Source organism: Diadema setosum, chromosome 21 (assembly GCF_964275005.1).
Source record: "Diadema setosum chromosome 21, eeDiaSeto1, whole genome shotgun sequence".
In the NCBI taxonomy this organism is placed as follows: domain Eukaryota; kingdom Metazoa; phylum Echinodermata; class Echinoidea; order Diadematoida; family Diadematidae; genus Diadema; species Diadema setosum.
Genome location: NC_092705.1, coordinates 4,061,143 through 4,084,574, shown reverse-complemented (window position 1 = coordinate 4,084,574; position 23,432 = coordinate 4,061,143). Strand labels below are relative to the sequence as shown.

At 37.9% G+C, this 23,432-nt stretch overlaps 2 protein-coding genes across 3 annotated transcripts in view; one reads left to right on the top strand and one right to left on the bottom strand.

Moving 5' to 3' along the window:
* The first annotated feature begins 9,846 nt into the window (after nt 1–9,846).
* On the top strand, nt 9,847–17,625 carry LOC140244816 (uncharacterized). The gene is made up of 6 exons (XM_072324430.1): nt 9,847–10,582; nt 12,841–12,907; nt 13,741–13,806; nt 14,287–14,373; nt 15,454–15,682; nt 17,418–17,625. The coding sequence occupies exons 1-6, from the start codon at nt 10,232–10,234 to the stop codon at nt 17,623–17,625; spliced, it is 1,008 nt and encodes a 335-aa protein (XP_072180531.1). The 5' UTR covers nt 9,847–10,231.
* A 3,385-nt stretch (nt 17,626–21,010) lies between these two features.
* Nucleotides 21,011–23,432, bottom strand: part of LOC140244189 (sodium/potassium/calcium exchanger 3-like) — a 45,446-nt gene continuing 43,024 nt past the window's right edge. For both annotated transcript variants that reach the window (XM_072323820.1, XM_072323821.1), the window contains exon 12: nt 21,011–23,343. In XM_072323820.1, coding sequence (XP_072179921.1) covers nt 23,134–23,343 — 210 coding nt within the window. In that variant the 3' untranslated portion in view covers nt 21,011–23,133. The remainder of the gene's footprint in view (nt 23,344–23,432) is intronic.

The window sequence follows — 23,432 nt, the reverse complement described above, 5'->3', positions numbered from 1 at the left end:
TGTGCCCCCCCCCCCACCCCTTGGGCCTGCCCTTATGGAAAGAACACAGTTTTACCATACTATGTAACACAGTGTGCACCACAGTGTGGCACACAATGTGTAACACAGTGTCGAACACATGGGTTTAATATGTGTTTAATATGTGATTTTGGGACGTGTGGTAACACTGTGTATTTACCACAGTATGAAACACAACGTCACCACACTGTGCAACATAGCGTTACCACATGGTCCAAAACACATATTAAATACACTGTGAATCAAACCACAGTCTCATACACTGTGACCACAGGGTTATAACCACATAGTCCATTACACTGTGGTAGTCACCACATAATCCACAACACTATGGTATTCACTACATAGTCCACCACACTATGGTATTCGCCACATAGTCTACCACACTGTGGCAGTCACCACATAGCCCACCGCAGTACATTGTTGTAGTCACCACATAGTCATCAGGTGTATCAATATTTGTAATGCATGAAGGCACGGTTACTGACTAGATAATTACTGTTATTGAATATGAAATTACCTTTTCATAACAAAATTTATGACATTGGGTATAACATAACATTATTAGACAATAGTTCAAAGGAAATCCCATCATAAATACTTCGAATTTAGAAGTATTTTATGAATTTTCTAAAATCCAGGTTGCTTTTTATGAATATTCATGAGCTATGCAAAAATCTGTACCACAGGAATACCACAGGAATACCACAGAAATACCACATGAAGTATCACATGCTGTACCTCAGCACTCCCATTTAATAGGTAATACTGTAGGAGTATAGGACAGGTTAAGTACTGCTTAAATCAATTGTCATAATTCACAGCATAACTCACCTACTAATGAGATTCTGGAGATGATGTAGGTGAATGATCTGAAACCCACAAAGTGACAACACCGAGCACAGGGTTTACACATAGTTCAACATATACCACACTGTGTTAAGCACATGTCACAGTGTCCGGTATGCCAAGTCTGTGTGGATTATGTGGTAAATGAATGATCTAAAATCCCACAGTGTGACAACACTATCAACACAGGGTTTACACATAGTTCAAAATATACCACACTGTGTCAAACATGATTCACAGTGTGTTCAGTATGTCATCTATGTGGGGATTATGTGGTAAACCACTTAAACTGAAATACCAGACTGTGGTAGCATTATGAACACAGGGTTTACACATAGTTAAATACATACCACACTGTGGTATATGTGTGCCACTCTGTGTTCAGTATGCCAGTAATGTGGTACACTATGTGATCTCAAATCCCACACCGTGACAACGCTGCTGTGACCACATGGTTAGCACATTGTTTACACATAGTCAACTATGTGAACACACTGTCGTAACACTATACCACACTGTGGTATATGTGTGCCACTCTGTGTTCAGTATGCCAGTAATGTGGTACACTATGTGATCTCGAATACCACACTGTGACAACGCTGTGACCACATGGTTAACACATTGTTTACACATAGTCAACTATGTGAACACACTGTGGTAACACTGTGTTTGTTCCATAAGGGGAAGGGGTCAAAATAGCTTGGGCTTTATAAGGTTAAAAACAGAACTCATATATATAAAAAAAAAACATATCAAAAAGACTTTTCCTGAATATTCGATTGACGAAAAAGATCAGAATGAGAGCAACTATACATGACTGTTCAGTCCGACACCAACGAAAAGTCGCAAATTCACTGTAATGGACCAAAATGTGTTATTTTGGTTGACCGATTTATGTTTATCTTAATATACTTACGAGAGTACCCTTTTCTTAATCTACAAGAAGCTGTTGAAATTGAGATATAAACAGTTTTGCTAGACCATTTATATATATATATATATATATATACATATTGTATATATATATTGTATAAAGTTATTTATTTATTTATTATTTATTTATCTATCTATTTATTTGTTTATTTATTTATATATTTATTTATTTATAGATATAAGATATTTGAAAAGCACTGATTTCAGCGTGAAGTTGAACATGCTTTTATTGATACTTCGGCACAGCACGCCTGAGTAAAATCGTAACCTTTACCCTTTTCTCTCTTTTCTATGAAACTTCTCCTGACTCTCTCTTAATTCAATCACTTTTTTGAATGGGATGGTCAAATTTCAACAAGTTATAATTATATTATCTAGGGGCTTAGCGCTTGCTCTGTACGTAAAATTCGAGTTGTCCTACTTTTTGTGGTTTTGAGCTGCAAGGGCGGTCACATAAAAAGTTATGCACGACAAAGAAAGCTATATCTGGAAGTCTGGAAGGATGACGTAGTCTCACACGGATTGGCGCTTCAGTATCGATGGACTGGCGTGCATTCATACAGGCGAGACTTTCCACCACAATAGTCCATTATCTCTTGCAAGAGCATTAGAAATGAGAGTTTCAATGACATGAGATGATAGGATAGTTAGGGTGTGGGCCTTTTGCGGTGAAACAAATTCATAAAAAACACCCCTATCTTTGCTCCGCATAATGGTAATGTTTGTCTAATGAGGTAAATTTCCATATTACAATATTTCACCAATCGTACGCTTATAAGGCGTATCGGTATGATGCTAATGGGAGGTAAGGATAGTGCAGTCTTTACTGAAATAAGACATATTAATGCATATCATGGATCATTAATTTTCCTTTATCTACAAGATTTTAATCCCTCGGAGTAAGCCCTTATTTGCGGGTTAAAGAAAAAGAAAGAAAAGAAAAAGGAATAAAATGAACCGGGTTGTATCTTAACCAATGGAAAACACATAGTGACTCTTACAGTCGGACCCCTGTGAAAAACAGCTCTTAGCTGACCAGGGCTATCCGTCCCATGAGTGGAGAATGAATAAATAAAAATAAATAAAATAAAATAAAGTGAATGCATCATCACTTTGATTTTGTTTTTGCTTTTCGCTTTCTTTGTTTCTTCCTTTCTATCTTTCTTTGTTGGTTTTATCATGCCAGGAGAAATTGTTGGGGGAGTGGATGCGCGAGGCGTGGTTCCCCGGTTGTGGAGATTGGGGATTCCCCGCGCCTCGGGGTCTTCGCGCTCTTGGCTGGCGATCTATCGCGTCGTGCGCCTACCCAGGGAATCCCAATATACCAACACGCTGCCCGTTCAACCGGCGTGTGCGAAGCGTGTGACGCAATTCTAGGGACGAACTGCTCCAACCCACAGCCGGTTTGTAAACTACGTTCTTGGGCTCTCCATACTCTGCAAGCACTTCACCTGTCACTCTTACAGTCTTTTACGCGAGCAGTGAAACCAATTTTAGAACGTGCACTTAATACTCCATTCAGACAGCTTTCAATTCGGGAGATTCTCGCTTCCTACGCTGTGGTAACGGTTCTATTTCTGGTAACATTAGTCATTCGCAATTCACCGTAACGACATGGCGTATGAGTCCAGTTTTGAAAGAGATGTACTCATCGCAAACGAAAGACACAAAGATGATCCCCACTGCTATGCATATATAAACCCAAGGGTGTTCCTCTCAAACACTCTCCAACACAACCGAACTGAGAACTACACGCATTTTGAAGGAACTCGGTTGTTACTTTTCAATTGAAACATCTTCCATACCACACGGTCTTCGTCAACAGGTCTTTAAAAAGGTAGGCGATGTTATACTCTGTTGTGCCCCGTTTTGTATTCGAACAATTTTGGGTAACTTTCTGCGAATGATAAATTCAGCATATTTTCTTTCTTCATTAAATGTGATATTAAAGTTTGATTTTCCTTCCTCTTTTTCTCTGTTACGATACAACTTTTTTTTTTTTCGCTACATTGAATTAATACGTGCTTTGGAAGTGATTTCTGCGTGATTATTCCAAATCTTTTGGGAGTTGTATTTTTTTCTTGTATTAGTTATTTGTTACAAAACACCGACCAAATGTGGCTAGACCGGAGGTTCCGTAGTTTTGATCTTACTTTATTACATGCAGGTCTTCATTAACTAAACAAAATTCACTTTTCTCCCACTGTGTTAACGTGTCGTTTACAAAAATAGGTCCGTATTCGCGCTTGTGTGTATTTTTGATTACAACTTAATTTATATGAATGACATATTGATGGTATGATTGTGCTATATCTGTCAAAGAGGTAAGTGTTCGCTTTGGGATAATAACATGTCTACAGTCTTGCTGTCTCACTCTCGCCCGGCCTATACCCATCCCCCTTTCTTTATTTGTCTGTCTGTCTGTCGGTCGGTCTCTTTCTCTCACCCATTCTATCTCTATATCTCCAACTTTCTACTCATCTGCTTCATGGTTTATCTGCCACTTGGGGTATAATGGTTCCATCCATCACACGGCGCCATCTAGGGTTCGAGCATCCAAGAAGGTGTCCTCCTTTGAGCCCCTGACAATCCCTTTCCGGCTTAGTACGCGGCAGAAAGCTTACCGATGTTTCTATTGGATCATTGTTCAAACAATCTTCATAGAATAGACTACATAGCTGTAAAAGAGTGACTGCACATCATAATAGCCGCATATTTGTATTCCACTCAAAATGATTATAATTTACTTTTCCGCAGGCACGCGCAGTCACTTCGACTTTTACAACATTAAACGAGACAGCGGGAGTGGGGGGGGGGGGGGGGATAGAGATATAGAAGAGAGAGAGAGAGAGGGGGGGGGGGGGAGGAGGAACACATTACTTAGTAATCACCTTGGCTTGTTATTCAGTACATGCCAGATACATTGTTGTTGGGCTGTCATACGTCACAGCATTTAAAATACCCGCGTTGTTCCTCGTATCATGTTTACATTGTGGGCGTAACTGCCAAAACAATGCATATTCATGTTATCATGAATATTCATAGTCGAAAGGAAGGGACTCAAACGGGGCTGTCCCCGATTTTACATGCTTTTGTCAACAGAAAACACCACTGAGCTTACACGATCGGTACCTGGAACGACTGGTTATACCGCAATGGCCGCATTACGTACAGCAGGCTGGGCTTTGTAAATCTTAAAAATCATGCCCATTGACCTTTGGGACGAAGTATCGAACCAAAGAGGTCTCCTTAATCAAACCACCTTCCTGACCGAGCAGACTGGCAATAGCTAAACCTATGTCCTTTGAAATGGACCAACGTGTTATGTAAACTCCTTCAGGAACGTTTGTTCAGGCTATCATCGTCTTTGGGTTCAATAACATGTGCACATAATACAGAGTGTAGTGGCAGGAAATGGTAGAGGCTGCAGAGTCGGCCAAGATCTACAGTCGCCACCGTTTAATCGGGACTCGAGCAATCGGGAATGCACTGCTTGAAAGGGAAAATTATGTCCCGAAACACAGCTCCAAGGCATACTGTTTTTCCCCCACCAGATATACGTAGATACGTCTACAAGAATATTTCCTTACAGGTCAATTTCATGTAAGGGCAAAAATGTCACGGGCATCGAAGAAGCAAGACAAAACATGCAGAAAAAAACACAATGTCCCGGCCTCTCAACCGAGGTGTAAAGACGGTTTTCCAGGCGATAACAGCAGAGCATTCTGAGCAGTGCTCAATTGAAGACTGTATCCTAATGAATCTATATTATTATTGTTGTTTTTATTATTATCATTATCATTATAATTATTATTATCATTATTATTAGTAGTAGTAGTAGAAGTTGAGTATCATTATCATCATCATCATCATCATTACTACTACTACTACTACTACTACTACTCGTAAAGTAGTACTACTACTTCTTATTATCATTGCTATTTCTATAATCGTTATCAATCATAATCATGACTATCTTTAGTATCATTCCATCTAGCATATCAGCAAACAACACATCAAGCAGTAAACCAGCGCGCCATGCCACGTAACGGTGTTTATATTCCAAAGCCAGTAGCCTGTGAGTGGATGTATTGCGGAACAATTTAGATCTTTAGATAGTGTATATACAAGAGCACATAACTGAAATAAAAGGGGTGTTTAGGTATACACCCAATTTCATAGGGTCAAACTTCGAATCATTGACTCATCACGATATTTTAGTCATACGAAAATCGTTTATCACAATACTTTTTAGGATACATAAAATACAAGGATTTAAATGGTAAATCTCTTTGTATGTTTAGCGGCGGGGGGGGGGGGACAATAAGGTGGCTTTTGGATAAAGTCAGTGTACTTTTTTTTTTTTTTTTAATAGCGAGGGGAAGTAGGCCTATTGTTAACACCCTCAGAAGAAGTTGAGAAATTTCTCAGAACTTGGCCAATGAGACCTTATTTAGCCGCTCCATTGCGTGATGGAGACCCTCATTCTTATCCGATTAGTCTTTTTTTTTTTTTTTTTTTTTTTTTGTTGACTGAAGAATGTATGATATTGCAGAAGCACGCACGCAAGACAGCTCTGGTTGCATACACCCACGACAGGAAAAAAAAAAATGTTTCATCTGTGATCATTATTACTGGGCAATCTACTCTACTTAGTCGGAGTTTATTCACTGAATCCACATTCAGTGACTGCAGAAATATATAAGGAAAATCGGACAATCCGTTCTAGGGAAGTACAAGATGCTTACAGAAGGCTACAGGAGTTTATGATGTAAGAGTGAAGTGACATCACGATCTTAATAGACGTAAAGATGAACCTTTAAAAGAATTTTACATAATATTGTATAATTTTGGTACGGTGAAAGAGCACTTCGTTAAGGAAGCAGACGAAAGATGTTAACATGCATCTGTAAGAAGTTAATGGAATGTGCTCTTTTGATCGTCATTTTATCTTATTTTCGACACGGGGATCAAGAACACAAGTGCTGCTCACAGAGGACTCGAACCATGAGACCTCACAACTGAGAATCCTGAGTCGTATCCACTTAGACACAGTGGTGAACCATAAAACCAATATCATTCAGTCATGATGTAAGAATGAGGAAAAAAAAAAGGGGGCGACGGAGGAAAGTTGCAACATCCTTATAGCGGGATTCTATCTACCGTAACTAATTTCATTGGGGGGGGGGGGGGCATTTCATGAAGCATTTTGTCCGACAAAGTTGTCTGACAAATTTGCTCTCAGCCTATCAGATGTAAGGATTTCAGTATCTTGTAACAGTTTGTCAGAAAAATATCCGACCAAAACGTTTCATAAGAAATGCCCTCCAGTTGTATTCCATTTCAGCATATTTGAACGGAAAAGTGTCATTGGTAACACTCCCAACACAGCCAAGAGAATAGATAAAATCTCATACTTTTTGGGGGAGTGAATGCAAATTCAACTAATCACGTCGTTTGAAAAAAAAAGAACCTAGCCCCCCCCCCCATATCCTCCTTCCAACCCTCAAAAAAAAAAACCCACACAAACAAACAAACAAACAAACAAACAAACAAACAAACAATTATCTTCTATCCCAAAGCTACATGAAAGTAGAAATGGGCAGACATCTTACCAAGTCTAATCAAATCAGGCTTCTAGGTTTCTTTGCTTGACAAGCCCCTCCAGACGGGGAGGTTTAAGGCGTCAATGCGTGGATTAACATGTAAAATAGAATTCAGTGGGGTGAAAACAAATATCACGTGATAATTTTGCGGTGAGTTCAGGAGAGTGTTGACACAACGCGTTCAGCTCCGGGGGTTGAATCATGGAGCTAATAGTTCAATGATTTTAAAATCATAATGCATTTATCATTGTCTTTTTTTTTTCTTTCACGGGGGTGTGCATATCATAACTGTTCACCTCTGCGGGGGAAAGAGAACTGCATTGACATTCTGTTCATCTATCTTTGTATACATTGTATACATTACGCTGCATATAAATCTAATTCTAAGTATTCTTCTTTATTCAAAGCAGACTACATCTATCATAGCAAGAGGATTTACAGGGGGAAAAAAAAGTAAGAAAAGTCATTCTTGATCACAGACGGACATTGGGACCGACGAGACAAAATTAATTGAAGATGTAAATCATTTTAATGGCTTCAGGTTTTCAACACCTATATGGCCACCTTTAATTCGTGACCCTTTGTGTATTCACTCATTTACACAATTGCATACTACAGCTTACTTGAAGGCAATGTTTTCATGCATATTATAGTTAGTATAATATTACGTAGCCGAGGTACTCTGACGTAAGAGGTAATAAGAGTAATTTCGTGAGAGGAAATGTGACGAAACCGAGGTTGCCATTTGAATTATGATTTTGGAAAAGAAATGTTTTATTCAGTAATAGATTGAAACAAACGTCAAGATTTTCCCAAACTCTTGCACCATCTCGCTTGGATCTTAGTTCTATTGCTTGGTACTTTACATTCTGTGATTATAGTCCAGTCACTCCACACTTTCGATTGCCGTTAAATTCTGATCTGAAGGCAAGTGGGTGCGGCGAAATGCATGAATAAAACAAATACTGCGTAAAGAATATCATATACGCACAAACGGCGATAGCTTAGACCGTTCTTCGGGATTTTTTTTTTAATGCAAAAAGAGAGGCCTCCGTCCAATCTTTCTGCTACCATTCCCCCCCCCCCCCCATCTCTCTGTCTGTATCTCAATCGCAGCATATAACGAAGACGAACAAATGGCATGTTGATCTTCCGCCAGTTTGCTTGTCTGTGGCAAGGGGATTTATGACTATGGGGAGTCTACGGGCTAAATCATCACTGACAGACAGTGTATAAACCAACACTATACCTTGGCATAGCATCGACGTATCAGGGAAGAGTAACCATGGCAACGACTACCAGTCACGCGTGGAACCGGTACCTCTTCGAGTGCATTGCGTACTCCAGTCCAAATCCCAGGAAACAAACTGTATTTCACTCATTCTATTTCAAACCGGAAGGGCATCTGTTTGTTTGTTTGTTTGTTTTTTCTTTTTTTTTCTTCTTTTTCATTTGCTCTCACCAAGCATGAATGGTGTATCCGGAATATCCTGATGCATTATGAATTATTCAAACCGCTTTGATAAGTTCCGTTCTATAATCCTTCTATTTTGACACATTTGTGCATTTTTTTTTTCTGAATCTGTAGAGTTTTCTTTAAACATTTTGTTTGACATTCTACATTGATTTCAGACACAGCAACATTTATAAATTACTGTAACTACTAGACATGATTACAGAAACTAGGAAAATATTGAACAGTCTGTTAAGCGCGGTTGATTTTTAAAGTTCTGGGTGAGGCTTGGGTGCCTGACTCTCTTTTCCCTTTTAAACTACATTGTATATTGCATCAATAGCTCTAGGTTTGATCTGTCCTAATGGACACGCACATAGGGGCCAATGGTTTTTGGAATATTTTGTGTGAAAGAGACCACTGATGTAGAAACTTTGAGAGACCTCCCGCTTAGCTTTTTCACTATTTCTTTATGCAAATATCGCGGAACAAGATTTAAAAAAAAAAAAAAAAAAAGCTTCTGAGTTTTATTTCTCCGGAAGTTTTTTCTACATGATTGATATATGGCAGGGCAGATGGTGTAGTATAGGCAGGTAAGATAAATGGGTTGTGTATCATTTTGTGTCATCAACTACATGGTATCATGCACCATTTAACGAGCGGTAAATTCGCTCGTTGCACGAATACCAGTTCAGTAACAATCTTTTCGTTCTGTTGACTGATGCGTGTGATTGCCCACTGCATTGGTGCAGAGTGTTCCAAACATGAGCGTGAAATCGTGTCAAAGTTCGCACGCTCAACGAGAGCGGAGACTGTGCGCGTTCAGGGGCCCTGGCTTAAAAAAAGAAACAAAACACGCCTACGATGATAGACATTAGACAGACCAGGGAGGTGGGAAGAGACGTAGTAAAGTTCTATTTGATTGCAGCTATGATCAAACATAGCTAAATTCTGCTCCTACGCTGGAACCATACAGGCTCTCACCATCAACCAAGGCGGATCGCTGGCCAGAGATAGGCGTATAACAGCGGCGCCGTCTTGTTTAGGATGCAGGAGTGGCTGTTGTTACAACTTAATCGGGATAGATGTGATTTTTTTTTTAAGGACACTGTCACTCACCTGTTTGCATGTTTGTTGAAATATTCGCCAGGTCTTTCTGATTTCCAGCCACTGTGTTGAGAAGCAGAACATCGAGGCTGAATTATTCCAAATTGTGCACTCAATGTGAAGCAAGTTTTCAGCAGACGACACATTTTCCTCTCACTACGAATATTACGTATACAACAACACAACAACAAAATCCTTTCTTTCCCGCGTCAATTTTCAGCTTATCCTGATCCTGCGAATCGGCATTGAAGACGACAAATCCACTATGGAATCCAAGCAGGACACGGCGTCACTGATCCCGCCACAATCTTCAGCGATCGTGGACATTCCTTGCCACAAGTCCATCCAATTCCAGACGACTGCCTCAAACGGGCGACTGCCGTACTTCGTCGGAAGAAATCGCGAGAGCGGATCGAGCGGGGCCGGACGTACTCTGGCGTACTTCATTCTGGCGATAGCCGTCTGCGCGGGCTTCGCTCTCCTGTACACCAAAATGGCCTGTATGCAGAAACAAATATACGACCTGCAATCGGAGCTGAATGTGGTCGTTGCGGACGCCGGCCCAATGGACCCTTGGGACTCCACTGAGGTAGCATCGTACAGACCCGGAAACCAGGTGAGCGAATTGTCAAAGTGTTATAGCAGGTAGCAGCACAGAACACAATGTGCAACGATTCAGTTTGAGGGGGGAGGAGTTCGAAAAACGAAGTTGCCATGTTCCGGGTTTGACGGAGGGGTGTGGGGGAGGAGGAGGCGGAGGTGGGGAGGGGGGGGGGGGGGCAATGGGATAAGGGAATTATTGCCTTTCCCTCTGTGAGTTTCAAGGTGGCAATGCAAATACTGTAGTACATTATTGTCACGTTCAAAGCGGAGGACAAAGGTACGATAACTTGAGATCGCTGTATACGTGACATGGAGGCACATGCAATGTTTGAACCCGTGTCTAGATGTGGGTATAGGTATGGGACTTACCTGCCCATTATTGGTCCACAAAGTTAATACTGGCTCAAAATGTGAAGCATTGTCATGAGCATTACACATGGCTGTAAGTAGCAAGGAACAAGTTCCAAGCCACCATCAGCGGCATAGTAATAGTTTGATTTGATTTGATTATTATAGGATTTAATCATCGGTCCTCCGCCGCTTATTCTCTCTAATACTGTACACACTCTCTAAATGCTCTCTAAACTGTACACACAAAAGTTGACAAATCTCAGGCAGAAACGAAAACGTCGGAACACGTTTTAATAGATTAGTTCAACAGTACTGAATACTGCAGTCCATTGTCAATGCACCTTGTAACAAAATTTAATGTGTTGGCGTAGATAATCGGCAAAATATTCATTAAATATAATACGTGCTTTAGAAAATATGTATTCACGATGTGGGAGCCTATATATCTGATGGTAATGATTAATGGTGGTGGCGTCTTGTATAGGTATAGGTGAAGAGCGCTCATGGTGCTTGATCTAGAATGTCTCACCGTCAAGTGTTCAGTCAATATTGACTATGATGTTTGACATCAACGTTTGATGTTCTATTGAATTTTGAGCTATGAAGATTTTGGATTTTTCAAGATGGTTATTCGGCATAGTGGATGTTGACTAAACTGAGGAGTTTGAAGTGAAAAAAAAAAACTGCTTAAGTTTTTTTTTTTTTTTGCACATTGAATTATGCTCTAATTTATGCACAAAGGACATCATTTTGAAGAATATTGAAATAGCTAAATAGTAAAGTACACAGTGGGCCTTTAAAAAAGTTCATGTAGATAATTTCTTACAGTCCCTTAAGTTCCTTAACTTTGATAAGGAACTTCAGTACTTCTATTCTGATTCAGTCTTCAGAATCTCATGAAAGGTAGTTTGAACTGCAGAGTAGTAGGCATTCCATTTCCATGTCAAGGTTTATCAAATGTTACAATTAATCTCATAAATTCACAAAAAGCAAAATTTCAATCCCAGATCTCTCTCCAAATCGTACATGCATTTATTTTAGTATTTTGTTTCGCTGTGAAAACAAAGAACGGTTACATGAGTAAACTATCTTGAAAAGTGTCGGGCGTTCATTCACAGTCCGTGGGCGCAAAGTAGATCCACTCGCAAAATTGCCTTGTAAGGGCGCTGTTAAGGATAACTTCTCTCAACGGGCAGGTCTGATCTTCGTTCCGTTCACCAGAAGATTAGAGATACAGTCAGATTTTCACCAATTTTCAATAATAAATGTTTATAGTGATAAGTTAAGACAAAGTTGTTCAAAGTTGCTCCGGTGGCTCCGATGGAGACTCAGGGGCAGGGTAGAGCTGGAAAAAAAAGGAAGTACTACTAATAATAAGGATACTGGTGTTGCAAATTTCAAACATAAGTTTCTTTGGGATTTAGACGTTGTAAAGCTTCGTTGTTGTTTGTACTTTTCGACGTAATAGAGCCAAAGTGAGCTCCTTAGAGACCAGCATCTTTTACGATTATGCAGTGTTTTTTTTTTTTTTTGTTTGGGGGGGGGGGGTGACGGAGGAAGGAGTGTCAGTTGTTTGTTTTATACATTCGTATTTCCTGAAAAAAGGACATGTACAATGAATGCTTAAAAGGGATCATCACGTATGTGTTGGGCAGCACAAACGTATCGAAATCATAATTGCATCCTATGTTCTACTATTTTGATGAAGAAACAGAGCAGCAACAGAGCTACTAACGAGGAAATGCCACAAAGTTCCAAAACTTTTTAGATTACAGTTTCTCCAGATCAGGGAGGACACTCCTATGGTATAGCGTAGAAAATACCTAGAGTTGGAAGAGATACACCTTTCATGATATTATGATAGTTATTATTCTATCAAAATCACTTTAAATGTTGAATCGTTTTTATTCCTGCACGCAGGACTACGACTACATGGAGACAGACACCGACAGAGGAATTCATGATAACGACGATCACGGAAGAAGAGGTAGGCTTCAGATTATAAATATCCCCTTTACAATTTTTATTTCTCAACATTCTTTTCTTAATTTCTATTTTAGGTCAAAACAATTTAAGAGTTTAACCGCAAAATGGAGTAAGCGCCATTTCTAAACATCTTAAAGTAAGACCGTCATTATATAGAACAAAATAAAACCTTTCTAGTGATACCCACTTGTAGAATAACAAGTAGGCCTATGATTTTTGAAGTCATAATTAAAAGGATTCCGTATTTTCTTAGTATTTTCAATGTGGCTTTTTTGTAGTTTTTTGTCCTTGTTTTTAGCAGCTTCAGTTGCAACTATCTCAGCTTAATCAGAATGGAGTTCGCTCCTTTTACGATAAAATTCTTCAGTTATAACGAAAATGATCGTACACATGCAGGGTGCTGTACATCAAATTTTACTGAAGAAAATGTTCAGATTTTCTCTGTCTTAACGTTATTTCATGCCTTTTCACGTAAATTTCAAGTTACTTCGGGTTATGACCGGATGACTCTCGCAGTTCATTTAGTTATTTTGAAATCCAAAGTAGCTTAATGGAAGTATCACATTAAGTTACAGCAAAGGCAACACTTAGCTGGAGAGTCTCTATACAATTATGAATTCGTAGTGGAACACTTACACAGTGAAATTAACATCATAATTACTACTACTAATACTACTGCTAGTAGTTGTAGTAGCAGCAGTAGTGGTAGTAATTATTGCAGTTGTTGATGCTGTTGTTCTTGTTGTTATCGTTGTTACAAGCTGGAATGTTTCCGAAGTAGCTCTTATTTAAAACTTACTTATGTGTTTGTTTGTTTGTTTGTTTTAAATACAGGGAGGAGATCTGTTGGCGGTCACTTGTCCAGGCACGGTCATCAGAGCCATCAAATGCCTTCCAGAGGTAAAGTTTTTTTTTTTTTTTTTTTTTTTTTTTTGCCATTGGGGAAATCATGGTACCTTGGTACTTTTTTTTTTTTTTAACCCAGCATTCACGGGGAAAGACATGTCACCCTAAGACTTTCCTTATCGTATGGTTATTGTTATCAAAGAGAACTTTGGTGGTGATATTACTAATAGTGATGATTGTAGTAGTATTGATAATAATGATGATGATAATGATGATGATAATTATGATAATGATAACAGCAGCAACAATAACATTGATAATGTGATAACTACTTAAGATAAAGATAATAGAACCTACCCCTACTAATAACAATATTGGTGATAATGATAGAAATTCAATGATAATTATAATTTATATTTCTCTCTTTCCTAGTGTGTCTGTTTCTCTCTCTCTCTCTCTCTCTCTCTTACATTAAGTCATTGCTGTTTTTGTTGTTATGTAGCTTAAGTTTTGATTTCTCTCTGTATTCTATAGCAGGACACGTCGAGCCTGGCCACATAACGTCGCATTTGGTTCCAGCAACTCAGGCGGTTTCGCGCTCTGCTACAAGCTATGGAGCAAGTAAGCTCATAATTCTACACATTCCACAAAATCGGTCATATATTTTTATTGTGTGTGTGTGTTTGTTTTGTTTGATTAATCATTCTTGATTGAGTATTGTTACATACATTCAAGATGAATTCTTCGTTATAAAAAAGTATAGATATCAAATAAAGATTACTGAAAAAAAGTGTGTGTGTGTGTAGTTTTTTTTTCTGTGATTTATGCGCAATTTTACTTTTGTATACATAGTTTGATTAATTTTGAATAAAAAAGTTATTGTATGTTTTAAAAAAGAATGTGATTCAGCAGCACAAGTTAGAAGAACAGCTGCTTATTGTTTGAAGTAGTATTATTGTGAAAAAGAACCTGATATTGAATGAAATTCAGACAAAGAATACCATTAATACAAAGTATTTTTCTACGGTTGTGAACAACAACATGATTTTCCTGTGATCTCATCATGGCAATCTGGTAATGTATAATCTCAGTCACGGAGTCATATCAGTATACAGTAGTATTATCATCTGTCTGTCGGGATTGAAGTTTCATGAACATGCATTTCATTCCATTTTGTCCGGACTGTATTGAGGCTTGGCTAATTTTCACAAAACACTTCTCGAACAGCCAATTGAATATCCTAAGGAGTTAGTTAATGACGTCATCCCCTCACAACTTACACTATAATAGTTTGTACACAGATTCTTGAAATTTCAAGTTTGTTTTTTGTTTTTTGTTCAAACACAATTATTTCCCAGTCTCAAATCCTAACTATTATGTAGATTTACTATTTTTATGGAATTTTTCAGCCAGGAACGATATTTTATTTAACACTAATTGATCGCAGAAATATTGAATTTTTGATGTTTTTATTTTATACACAATCAATGGATATTGTGAGGTGACATCAATATCAGCTCAATCATATTAATTTTATTCATATCACCATTTCCAGAACTGCAAGATGTGAAAATTTCAATAACTTCCCTAATTTTATCCCATTTTTATCAAGTCTTCACTGATGCACTAAACTCTTTATTCTTAGAGTATAACTTTCAACTGGTTTTTAACTATCATGTAATAACATTTCTTTCGCTGCAGGCGAATGGTTCCGGTGGTCATCTAGGGCAAACGGGGCACACAAGCGTGGAATGCAGATGAGACAAGACACGAAACTAATTGTACCGGTGTCGGGGTACTATTTCATCTATAGCCAGGTCACCGTAGGTGGCAACGAGAGTCCGCAAATGTATGTGGGCCACCGCATTGTGCGGAATGGGGCGTGCGGGACGGCGTCGGAGGTTGAACTGATGAAGAGCGAGGCTACACAGTGAGTAAACTTAAATGGTGACCTCTTCGGCAATAAGCCAGTTCACAGTTACAATCTGAGCATGTGCAGATAAAGGTCATTGCAGACCTTCTCTTGAGTGGAGTGTCACTGAGATATTATTAAAAAAAATGGATAGTCTTCATGAAGACTGTGTTATCAATGTATGAACCAGTTGCATATTGGAATGTACAGGTGGATGTGCATTCTTTTCAACCAAATCAACAAGAGGCTTTCGTGCAGCACTTGCATGTGAATTACCACTTTCTGCTTTGCTGTGCTCAACTGCTCTTCTTAATGACAATTCCATGTTTTGTAAAGTCTGTGGTTCATTGCAGACTGGTGCTAACTGTGAGTGACAGTGTGAACTGGCTTATTATATCCCGCCGATAAAGGACCAATGATATTGTTAATTGTACACGCGACTGCACCCTGGATATAGCACTCAATACATTACCGTATCATGCACTATGATATTAAAGCTACCTGAAGTAGCTCGAAGTACTCCCATTCATTGTTGGAAATGAGTGTAAAATAAAAAATAGTTATAGTTACAAAATAGACTAAGATGCTTTCATTTCGTTAAATGAATCTCACGGTGTCGAAATGATATGATGTGAGATGTTTTGAAATGCTACATATTTCCAATTATCACACGAGTGAATGTAGCAATTTGGTTCTGGGGATACTTTTAGATACAGTCATATCAGATTCATTTCGGATAACGTCACTGGCTTTATGGTGAGGACGCAGTTGCTATGTCCAGTGTGCATCGTAATTATTGCCGTAAATGACTGGTTTATTGACGCGTAAAATGAATCCGGGGTATAAGTGTTAACTCCAATCCAGGGACAAGTTGGACTTAAATAGATAGAGTGGTACTAAATTAGCAGAACAATGAAAGATCCCTGGACACTGTACAAAGGCCAAGAATGTCATGGCATCACAGATAAGCACATGTTTTCACAAAGTTGTTTTTTTTTTATTATTTAAACAAATTGTGCAGAGAAATCAAGATGGTGTTGCCATCACCATTCTTACTAGCAGTAAAGCCTCTCACTGGCCAGTGCAATCTTCGATTTTCCTAATCAAAAGAAGGAGAGAGGGAAAAAAGACATCCTCTTCTCCAAATAATTTTGCAGCTACATCGATATTGCAAAGTTCATATTCATTTTTGTTGCGGATAGTTAATAATTATGTATGATTGCCAAACTATGTTTTAATAGTATCATAATGTCTTCTAAATGCACAAAATATCCGATTTTTGTCCGCTCATTGATAATCGATTACAAAATTTACGAAGCAACTACGATTGGGTATGCTCTGAAACTAGTCCTTCTGGCAAACCTTCTTCAATTATGCATATTATTTGTGCATTCTAGAGCAAAAATCGACAGTTCTGTAGACCGTTCCATGACATTTGTTCCTGCGTCAATTGTTCCCTTGAATCTGCACGCTTATGAGCCAACATGAATTAATAACATAAATTCTACCCACAAACATAACCCCAACCCCAATTCTAATCCTCATATCAAACTGTACCTGAAACCCTACCACAACCCTTATCCTAACCCTAAGTCCTTGGAGGAAATAAGACAGCATCAATTGTTGCAGGAGCAAATACCGCTGCAGACATAAGGAGAACTATGTTTTCACCTTTAAGCCAGCCTTATAGCTCTGTATAATCTCGTTTTTGCTCATCTGTTCGTTTTGTTTGTTTGTTTTCTCATTTAAATAGGAATGGTACTCATGCAAGAGACTCCAAACACATAGCGGGTGTGTTTTTCTTGGAAAAGTTTGACGAACTGGGCGTTCGACCATCCTTTTCATCTGGAAGATTACACGCTTATTACAACATCGACCAGCAAAACTCCTACTTTGGTTTGGTTCTCCTGTCGAGTGCAGGTACACAGTATGTCCGATGCATACCAGCTCTGCCTTATTAGGAATGATTATATGGAGAAAAATCCTGTCTTGTTTGTTGGTGAGTTTAGCATAAAGACCCCAAATCCGCGTAAGCAAACCGTCCGATAGAGTGAAAAATAGAAAGGAAGGAAATTTCAAGAAGTTTGCTTTCTTTTCCATGAACACGAAACCACGAAAACAATATGTGTATAACAAAAAGGCTAAAATAAAATACATTAATAATAACATCCCTTCTCTTCACACTGAAAATACCAGCGTTTGTAGTCATGTTCATATATTCTACCCGAATTCTTACTTTTTCCATCGTGTTAAATGTAATTTGTAATGTAACTTTTATCACCAGTGTCGTCATTATTGCTCAAATTCTGATAATTCTGATTATACCGATTATACCGTGATGACTCTTTGGCTTGTATCATGAATGTGCATTGCTTGAATTTTTGAAGTAATCATTAGCATGCATATTGATCACGTGGTGACAATGATGCGAAATTACGTAATCGTTCTCTATTTGATGCACAGTACTGTATGTAGTGAAAGACTGATCTGCTATCTCTTAATATTTGCCTCAGACGGTACTAAGTCCGGATCATTATTCCACCACATGTTTACGTTATAATAGGAAGAATGCATTTGAATTTTTTTTTTTTTTTTTGATGGCAGCAGCCCAGATTAAATCAATATCTCTTTTATCTAGCTGTAATTTGTGTGAACAACAAGGACGGCTGTATAGGAGAGAAGTTATTTTCGTAAATATTTTCATGGGATTATACTTGAATATTCAGATATCTAATGCGGTAATTTTGCCCCTGACCTATTACGGGTTTAACGTCAAATCAATGTTTTTGGCAGCTGACGAGATACAATGTGACAGACATGCTTTGTTTATTTATTCTTTAATTCATTTAGCAGTTGTTTAATTGACACCTTGTTACTTAAGAACATTCACAATCTAACGAAGATCATAGTTCACAAAACAACTGTAGACATAACAAAACGTTATGAGATAGAAGAATTGTATACGTCACACATAATGATAAATATGTCGGCGAAAAAAAAAAATGTTACAGTTTGTAGAAATGCTTTACCGCCCCTTGCGTCGTCTGCGTTACAACCATTGGGGCGAATTAATAATATATGCGACAAAGGAGACATTCTTGTGAATGAGGACTATAGTGGGATAATTATGTCTATTAGGGTTGTTATACTGCTCAGTCAAAATTTAAAAAGATTTGAGACACCCTTGAAATGTATTCAGTGTATTCAAGGCAACCTCATCCCCAGGGTTTCTGTTTTGAGTATTTTGGAAGAAGAGCACAGTCATCGTTGCATATGTTATATTCTCCGATATTGAATGACAAATAATTTTGGTATTATTAAGTATTTGCCCTCATACTGCGAACTGGAAAATTGAAAGTTGGACACGCTAAACTGGTTTCAGAGTGCTGTATTCACAGTGTACGCAAGTTAGTTTCAACAAAAACTTTGGGATTTTCATGGTAACCTTCGTTACGCAAAATATGTACACGTTTGTGTAACATTTAAATGCGTCAGTTGCTCAACTTGGGAAGAAGTTGTCCGCAGGTAGTCAGGGCGATTTTCTATCAAGCTGTGGAATTTTGTAAACTAAGCATTTGCCTTCGCCTCATTTGGATGACGCAGGAAGAAAGGTACAGCTTCTACGTTATATATATACATTTTGTACCATTTGAAATATTGCACAGCGCTATCATAACTATAATTATTTCTTTTTCTGCTTCTTTTTCTTCATCATGTCACGCATACATAGACCTCTAACATTTTTTGAAGACTTGTGTCAGAGCGTCGTGGTTGTATATAAAAGTGTAGTTCTATTTGTATGTTGCAAGTGTGATCATATTCTAAAGTATCGTCAATATCTGTTATGTATTTATTTGTAAAAAAAAAAAATGCTTATAGCCATGTTATCGCTTTTGTGTGAAAAATGTAAAGCTGGATTATATATTCATGTTTAGTACTGCATCTAAAAGGTGACCTTTGTCTGAGGAATTATTTATTTTTCTCGAGAAAAAAAAGATACAAACTATCGCCCTCTTTCCTTTCGCCTCATTGTTACAAAAAAAAAAACACACACACACACAACTCTAGCAGAATAATAATCATTATGCGTGTATATAACAGTCATAATTTGTATCCGTTTGTTGACACGATTTCGATAACTCGCTCCAGTGATGTACAGTTTTTTCTTCTGTTATTGTTTTTGTTTGTTTTTTAATGTGGAAATAAAGTAGACAAAGTCTGCGGAAGAACAGTATATGTCCAGTATTGAAACAATGGTTTATAACGTGTTGATTGCTTGCTGTGCGTGGTATAATGTCCTACAGAGAAATGCCATGACCATTTCTCCCTTATATAAACCTAGGTGAAATATATTCAATTCTAGCAAACATTGATACCTCAATAAACACGTCAGGCCATATATTATATAATATATATAAATAATCATCGGTAGGATGAAGTCGGTATGATAATTCCCGTTAAGAAACAGATGAAATCATCAATTACAAAAGCCACAGTTATTCTTTCTTGGCGAAATAATGCATTACTAGTTTATTTCTTGATTCTTAGTTTTATATATATATATATATATATATATATATATATATATATACACATATGATAAAAACCTAAAATAGCATTAAAACATGTTTCTAAAACATGCGCTTTCCTCGCCAGTATAGAGCGTTCTAATGTCATTTTAGGTTTTTATCACAGTCATTATTGAGTAAGTTGTCCACGTGTTGGCGTGATACTCATCAAAAACAAAACTGAAACAAAGTTCATGCTGTATTCATCAACATTGTTATTGTTCTCTCAGTTTCAACATTTGAAAGAGCGAATCGCTCGAAAATTTATGTGACGAAATAAACTGTTGGGGAATACAGCATGAACTTCGTTTCAGTTTTGTTTTTGATGATGATGATGATGATATATATATATATATATATATATATATATATATATATATATATATATATATATACATATATATACTGGTCGGAGTCCAACAAAGTATTGGTTCACAACAGTAGTTCATAAGAAAACTCCATGAAAGACGTAGTTTTAACGAATTTTCGCCCATACGGCTTTGTCAAGTCAATGGCAGATTTTATGTTAATAAAAATAGAATCTGCCATTGACTTGACAAAGCCCTATTTATATATATATATATATATATATATATACATTTGCTTTTTTAAAGATAGATTATGTAATATAATATGGCCTGACGTTTCGACAAAACAAACAAAACGAAAATAAAGACAAAAAAAAATGTGACAGGACTGTCTGAATAAAAGTCACATGATACGGATATAGACATGGCGGAACGACATTCCAGAAATCACGGGAGAAGAAACGAGTCTGTAAATTTTAATATCACATGTTTATTAGAAAATAAGTTACAAGGCTCCTCGAATACCGGTGCTCATAGCACATTTTGTGTGTCTGCACATAACGAATAGAAGTAGGCCACGTTTGTGCGAAAATTGTAAGAAACCATAATATACAATCTTGAAAATAATTAATATGTATAACGGTCCAGTTCGTTTCTGCCTGTACAAGATAAACTTCGTAATTATGATACACGTCTCTCTACAAATGATAATTCACACACTTTCTTTCTTTCGTTGGAAATGCGGGAACGGAGCTTCTCTCGAAGAATCAACGCTATTCAGAAAAGGAAAGAAACCCACAAGGTTCTTTATTCCTCCATCTAGCTTTATGTGCGCCGAGAAACTCGCTTCCGAGAAGAAAATAATAAAATCTCCCACCGCTAAAAGTCACAGCTGCATCGCTCACACAATTCTATGTACACTCGTGTAACACACACAACAACATCTTCCCATGACAGTGTGCAATGCTAGCTGATAATGATATTGCTGTACTGCTCCACTATTCAATACGAGAGGCAGTTATCCTTGACTCACGATAATGTCAAACGCGTATCACGTTCCTCACGTGAATACTTGAGGAAATAATTCACCACATCAACCTAAACAGATTGAGGAGAGAGAAAAAAAAAAGAATAATGAGCAAAAGATGAAATTAAAAAAACCAACAACAGGGATATGAAATACGATACTGCAAGCCATTGGTTTTCGTTTTTCGTTGCTATTGTGTTTAAGGCACACTATACATGGACTCGGCTCAACTTTTTTTTTCCATTGCCATGACACATTCAACACTGGGATTCGCCAAATTTGTGATGATCGGGCGTGTGTGTGTGTGTGCAAAAATGCATGCTGAGACCCCTCCCCCCCCCCCCCCCAATTTAATTGGTTAAGTACACTCAAATACCACAGCCATCTATAAGGCCGTATTCGAAACAAACTAGCTACGGAGGAAAAGAAAATACTGGACGGTCTTTTTTTCGCTCTTATATTATGTTAAAATGGCAAGAAGTATCGCAGTAAGTGGTCAACGTCTGAACCACTATCATCCTTTTGAAATTCTAAGTATTTACGCCCAGTGATAATACTGCCCGGGCAATGGAAAACAAAAAGAACAATGAAAACAAAGCCGCACGGCCATTGCATTGTTTGCTTGTTTGTTTTTTCAAGTGTTTCGGAATCTACTCTCTCCAGAAATTGCAAACTTCCTTTATAGCGATCTGTGAAAATGAACTTTCTGCAATGACGATTGCCAAACTGACTGCCAAATATTTCTACCAATTCTCTCATTCATCTCTTTCTCTCTCTCTCTCCCTGCTTTCAAATATATCTCTTACCTATCTAACTATTCATCTACTAATCCTCGCTCTCAGAATTCTCTCTCATCACTTCTTTATTACTCAAGCGCATATCTTGGGAGATTGAAAGCGCACATGATTTCCAACAAAAATGGCGAAATTTACTTTATGTTCTGTAATTCATTGTTATCCCAAAGTTCTGTCCTTGTCTCTTTTTTTTTTTTTGCCTCTTTACATAACAAATATGGCTATTGATACCCTGATGACATTCTTTATTGCATCGTCTTTGCTTCATGTTTTTTTCTATTTGCGTTTCACAAATAGCTGACAAGTATACAATATAAATTTTTCATCAAGCACACGAGTCCAACGGTAAATTGCTGGTAGCCAACTGCGACACATGAAGATTTGTCGTTGTTGCTATTTGTGATAAGGAAATCGCTGAATGCATGTTCATCCGGTAGATTAGAGTGCACGATAAAACATTTCATGATTACTATTGAACATTCCGTCGAAGGAAATTCCATCTGTGCAGCACTGTAATGTATATGGCTTTGACAAATTCTAAAACATGTCTTCAGTTCTAGCAAACATCGGGTTAATTCAGCAATTTTCGTTGATTATTATTGTTTTTTAGTCACATAAATTACGGCCGCTTCATAATTTTCTATGTTGTGAAAGTCATCGTGCACTTTAGTTGTCGATTTCGCTAAGAAAAATGTTTGGTGTGTTTAAGACATTAAATCCAATGGATAGATGTTGGCTGATTTACAATGATGTATTGTCGCTGAAGCGGCCGTCAGCAACTCCCCTCACACAAGAGCTCCTGGATGAAGGCGTAGACGAGGAAGAGGACGTACATGGCGGCGAAGGAGACACCAACGACGGCGTTGAGGCGAAATCGAACGGCCGTGAACGTGATGATGGTGAGGAAGAGGACGAGGATGAGAATGAAGCCGAACTTGGCGTGTGGAGGCATCGGGCCATACCATCCGTCCTCGTATCTTATCTGGTGGTATACGAGAAGAAGATAGATAGATAGATAGATAGATAGATAGATAGATAGATAGATAGATAGATAGATAGATAGAGAGTAAA